Source organism: Achroia grisella, unplaced genomic scaffold (assembly GCF_030625045.1).
Source record: "Achroia grisella isolate CSIRO2021 unplaced genomic scaffold, CSIRO_AGI_Agris_v1 utg1086, whole genome shotgun sequence".
Taxonomy (NCBI): Eukaryota; Metazoa; Arthropoda; class Insecta; order Lepidoptera; family Pyralidae; genus Achroia; species Achroia grisella.
Window position 1 is genome coordinate 1,187,746 of NW_026712572.1, and position 6,000 is coordinate 1,193,745.

The following is a 6,000-nucleotide window of genomic DNA, read 5'->3' on the forward strand; positions in this document are numbered from 1 at the left end:
GAAGGGGATTGTTAGTAATGTGGACTAATGATCCCTTTGCTAGCAATGTACCATGTCAGCTCGACCTCCACGCGGTTCCCCCTGGAAACCATCGTGATACATTCCGGTGTATTTGTCACGTTGGGCTAACTGACCTGACCTCATGGTCATCTTATCATCCTCCACTGGTGCCCCGCCAGCGTAAACCGTTAGCGCAGGCGGGTGCACCATTCCATTATCATCCTTTAAAAAAAAATACTGTTTCGAATAGAAAAATTCTTTTAGTGTTCGATAGTCCATTTGTTGGGGATGGTTTTAAGCTATATAGCATTACGCTACGACCAATAGGAGCGGAGCAGCAATGAAAAACATTGCAAAATGTGGGGAAAAGAAAGGCTCTATTAGGCGGCTGACCCCGTTTGGGTTTTTAAAAAAAAACCTTTCTAATACACAACACAACAGTCACTTAATTTTAGATAGTTTATTTCGAAAATGTGATTTCACAAGTTATTATATTAACAAACTTATCCCAAGCTATGTAGGTGCAAGTGAAATGAGTTATCGACGCGGACTGATTTGACTAACAGTCTAAACTGTTTTTATATACAATGTAAGTCGGGAATTATTCAGGCTCAGCATTTTCTTTGTACTAGGCTCGGGCATAACAGCTCGAAAAAGCGCGGATCAGCTAGCATAATATAATTGTGGGAGTTAATAAATTTAAAAAAATGCTTACATTAAGTTTATTTGAATAAAGATTATTTCTATTCTATTCTAAAAATATAGAGGCGGTAATACCCATGGTTTATCTAAAGGGATTATTCTCCGTGACCGTTATACCGTCCAAGGGATCGACCATCGACCCGTAAGTAATTCCGGAGGCCAATTCGTACCTCATTGCGACGTTTTGCGGCTTCACGAAACCTTATAAAGGAATATATTTTTATCTGCAGATCTTGGTAGCAACTTCCGTTGTTTTTATATTGTTATTGAAATTATATTAGCTGCCGATAAATATATATCGTTGCATACTGTTTCAATCGATGTTATCTGTGCGTAATAAAGAATTATTCTTATTTTAGTGTTGGTAAATGAACCTGCTGTTCATTTATTAACACTATAATAAGAATAATTATTAATGAATAAATAGTTTATTTTATTTTTAGTGGTCCACTAAAAATAAAATAAATTTTAGATTTAAATTAAATAAATGTAAGGACGTGATAATGCAATTCTAACACATTACATCTACTTTTCTTTAGACGGCCTCAGTGCTCTTGACACACCTTACCCGATGGTCACGAGTTCGATTCCATGCACGGAGTATATGGTAGGTATGCATAATACATAGAAAATACTCAAGCCGATACAAACAATCATACTCATCATTAGAAATGTTTTTACCGTGCGAGAAACCGAACCCGCGACCATTGGAAGTAAGGCGGTGTGCTGGACCGCTACACCAGCGAGGGCGTACTTAGTATAAATATATAATAATAGATAATATAATGTAGTATACTTTAAAATAAAATTATGGAGTATTATCATTACATAGTATAAAATAAAGTCGCTGTCGCTGTCTGCCCGTCCCTATGTATGCTTAATCTTTAAAACTACGCAACGTATTTTGAAGCGGTTTTTTTAATAGATAGAGTTCAAGAGGAAGGTTTATATGTATAATACATGTACCCCCGGGCAAAGCCGGGCAAGTAGCTAGTAAAGTACAAAACGTTATAAAGTAAACCACCATAGAACACCAAAGAATATGTTCGTAATTCTCTCTGGAGGTGAACGCATAAATAAAAGTTCATAAATATTCTGTGACATTGATAGGTAAGAAACAGCAGATAACAAAGTATACTGTTACAAATATAACATAAATAAATATTAATAAGTAGCGACTTTGAGATCTAAATAAATAATACCACCTCATGAATAAAAGTTTTAAAGGGCTGGCAATTATTATGGACCACTAGCTGTTCCCGCGACTTCGTCCGCGTGGAATTTAACTTTATTTTTCTAAAATAAAAGTAGCCTAAGTTACTCCTTATTACATCTCATTACCTGCCAAAAAAAGTCCCGACAAAGTCGGTCCAGCCCTTTCAGAGATTAGCCGGAACAAATAGAGTACAGACAGACAGACAAAAATTGTAAAAAAATATTATTTTGGTGTATGTACCGTATTTATATTCATATGCATGTAGTAAAAAACGGTTATTTCAATATTACACACAGACAATACAATTTTATTTATATGATAAACAGACGATTACAATTATTTATGACATTGTAAATATGTAAACTATAGGCGAGAAAATCTGTGAGAATGAATTATCACTCAAAAACTATTGGATGAATTTTTTTCATACTCCGATGGTGATAATCAAGCGGACGGCCTATGAACACCAGGAGTGTTACGTGCTCGTTGCCGACACATAAGAACTCTTCTTGTGATGAGCTTTCCGAATGACCGATAGATAAAAAAATCTATTTAAAAGTGTTTATTTGAATAAAATATTTTATTCAAATAAATTCTTCTAAATTCTTCTATTCTATTCTGTTCTATACCTTCTTAAAACAGACTTTAGATATTTTTTAAAGAGGTAGACATTCTACCTATTAAAAAAATATTGCGATTTCGCGCTGTAACAATTTGTTTTATTTTTTTACTAGCGACACATCCCGGCTTCTCACGGATGCAATACAATTGTTTGAATTTCTTGGCTTTTTCTATTCTATTATACATATAAACCTTCTTCTTGAATCGCTCTATCTATTGCTGAAAACTGCATTAAAATTGGTTGCATAGTTTCAAACACTTAAGCGAACAGACATCGGAATCTACTTCATTTTATACTATGTAAATATTATACCATAGTTTACCCTTCAGCCTTCACAACCTTCGGAATACTGCATAGCCAATTAAATATTTCCAATAATTGCACTCACCAATTAGTTGTGAAGAATGGATTCGCTGCGAGCATTTTATCCATTGAAATTTAAGTGCTATTAATCAGTTTTATAAAGTTTAATTCTGAATTGAACAACTTAAATAATCTACTGTTCATGGTTGAAGTTTGTGTAATTAACCCTCATTTCATTGTATTTTATTGGCGTTCTGTGAGATTATAATATTAATATAATTGTATGATTATTAAATTATGGTTTTCGTTAAGAATTTCATCCACGAGAGACGGCAGTACTCTCGCCCCTGCTACGTTGTATTCAAAATATATCGAGCAGAAACGAAATTGACATACTCGTCAATTGTGTTCATCACAACATCGACAGTTGACGATGCCTCTGACAATTCCCTCTGATAGCAGTACTTGAAAAACTTAAATTGGTTTCGTTCCGCCAGCAAGAATGATATCTAAATTCCAGTAAAATAAATGTATCTAATATAATATATGGAAGAAGACGTAACACAGAATACGCTAATGAACTTCGTTAGACGCTCGATTAATTAAATCAAAGTCAATTACCAGTTAAACGCATCAGCTCGAGGCCATATATATAATTACTACCAAAGTATTACACCCCACAAATCCCACTCATGCCTACGGCTTCATTGTACTATTTATTGTTACTAGATCACAGTAAATTATAGTAACTCAATTTGTAAGTAACATAAAAACAAATTCACGGACGTTTGCTTTTCTGCAGAGTCGTAAAAAAGATTTTATGCTGTCCATGACCGAAAATAAAATAAAGCATGGATATCTACTTCCACCATCTCTATACAATGTCTGTAGAGATGGATATACTGAACCTTTTATATCTAAGTAGGTATAATCTTTTATTATTAGCAGTATAAATGTTATTCAAAATCTTATAGGCTTTTATAACACATAAAAGTTAAATGTTCTATTAAACAAAAATGTGCAAATCATAATTTAAAATAATATTATGAGTACTTACTCAGTTTCGTTGTTCTCGAAAATAATATGGCCATCAGCAATCTCGTACTGCGAACCACTCTTCGCAGTCCCATCCTCCGTCCAATACGGCACCCGCACCTTCCCTCTTGCGCCAGCTGTTCTCACAACGCGCAGATCAAAAGTACCAACTGACTCGGTTAACTCGTAATCCCTTTGGGGAAATGAGAATACACCAGAATGGTCATCGTCTAATATTACCACAGTGGCAGTTGACGGGGAAGCCAACGATGCTCCTTTTGGAGAACTCAATCTTACATAGAAATGCTCGTCTTCTTCGAAAACATCATCATCTATTACTTGAACGGTAAATGTCTTCTCATTTTCTCCATGTCCGAAAATTAAAGAGCCATTTGTGGCAACGTAATCGGAACCAGCTTCGGCGGTCCCATCTTCAGTGGTATACTGGACAGTGATTTCTCCATTAAGATCTCCAGAACGTATCACTCTTACTTCGAAGGACCCACAATTTTCCATTACTGTATAGTGATCGGGCTCAAAACGGACATTCGGTCCTTTACGCTCAATTGAAGGTGAACTGGATTCTCGCCGTTGTAATTCTGCTTTTACTTCGCTCAGATCACTTTGAGCTCTCTCTGATATCTTACGAGAGAAATCGCCCCCGCCAGTCATTTTTCTAGTTGCAGCGACTCTATAAAAGGCTCGTGATTTTGGACCTCGAGACATCAAAGTCTCCAAAGCCATGCGTTCTACCGTCTCTAAATCTTCTTCTGGATGTTGTCTTCTTAACTCTCGAAGAACTGATACATATTCTTTTCTTGACTTTTCTAATTCCCTCCCTTCTTCGTCATCTATAGCAAAGTCATCGCCGCTTGGTTTCAAAGCCATTTCAACTGATCCATCACCTTCAGTTTCCACTATCACCCCTCTTTCGTTCACCCGATATCCTTTTTTAAGATATTTATATACTAAAAGGCGTCGATCTGCGATATATGCTGTTATGACCGTGGCGGGGAAAAACAAAAAGGTTACAGCTCCTTCCCAAACCTCAACTTCACTAGGTGATATAACAGCCAGGATAAGATAGAGCCATACATAAGCAAAAACTGACCACGTAGCCGTTACAAGAAAGACTCTTAGGTGTTTTATTTTGCGCACTTCCCCGTCAGGTATAACTGATACACATATAGCTATTATTACAAATAAATTGTAAGCAGCAGAGCCGACGATGGTTCCCGGCCCTAATTCACCAGCTTCAAAGTTTTTCCCAGCAATTTCTATGACGGATAGAAGGATCTCAGGTGCACTCGATCCTAAAGCCATTAGGGTCAAGTTGGCGACAGTTTCATTCCATACTCTAACGACAACGATTTGTTCGATGCCATTGCGTCGCACGCGCACCTCTTTTTCCCTTGACGTGATGACTTCGATCGCGGCCATAAATCGATCAGAGACGATAGATACCCCGATAAATAGGTATAAGAGAGAAAAGAAGTAGACCATGCCACGCAAGGCGATGTCAGCGGTGGGTACATCCTCAAGAGGTCGCCATGCGGGCAGGATAAGGCCATCAGAGCACTGGAGAACATGTTGGGGGGTGTAGTTGCGCGGGGCGAGGCGCGCAGATGGCAGCTCAGCGCGCGCCACCACGCAGCAGGCCGCGAGCGCGGCGAGCGCGTGCCGCATGCCGCGTTAGCTGGCGCGGGCCATGAGCGGCGACCGGCGCTGCACGAGGCCGGCGCCCGACTAAATGACGGAGCGTCGCGACGCCGCTCTCCCCTCGACGCCCGATGTTTTCGCGTAGCGTGAAGGCTTTAAAGCCGCGAGTGAACCGTCTCGCACGTACCTCGGCTACTCACTGATGGAGTTTTATTGCCGTAGCGGGCCGTAAACTTGGCAAGTGTTGGAGGAAAAAAGGTTATTAGCTCGATGTGAGAAACTTATTAAACTTAGTTTCGAATTGGGGAAGCGATATGGGATTTCCTAACAGGGGTCCTCTCGCTACTTGTGGGTTTGCGATGAGTTGTGTTCACTAACGCTTTCTGGAGTTGGAAGCGTATATAATTAAGAAAGCTCTTCGAATCCATATTACTTTGTATTTTGAGCACACGCGAACTGAAAC

The 6,000-nt window shown here is 38.6% G+C and overlaps 1 protein-coding gene across 2 annotated transcripts in view; it reads right to left on the minus strand.

The window, feature by feature from the left end:
- Positions 1–5,564, minus strand: part of LOC131843492 (sodium/calcium exchanger 3) — a 118,409-nt gene extending 112,845 nt beyond the window's left edge. For both annotated transcript variants that reach the window (XM_059192170.1, XM_059192162.1), the window contains exon 1: positions 3,901–5,564. In XM_059192170.1, the coding sequence (XP_059048153.1) occupies positions 3,901–5,564 (1,664 nt within the window). The remainder of the gene's footprint in view (positions 1–3,900) is intronic.
- Positions 5,565–6,000: the final 436 nt, after the last annotated feature.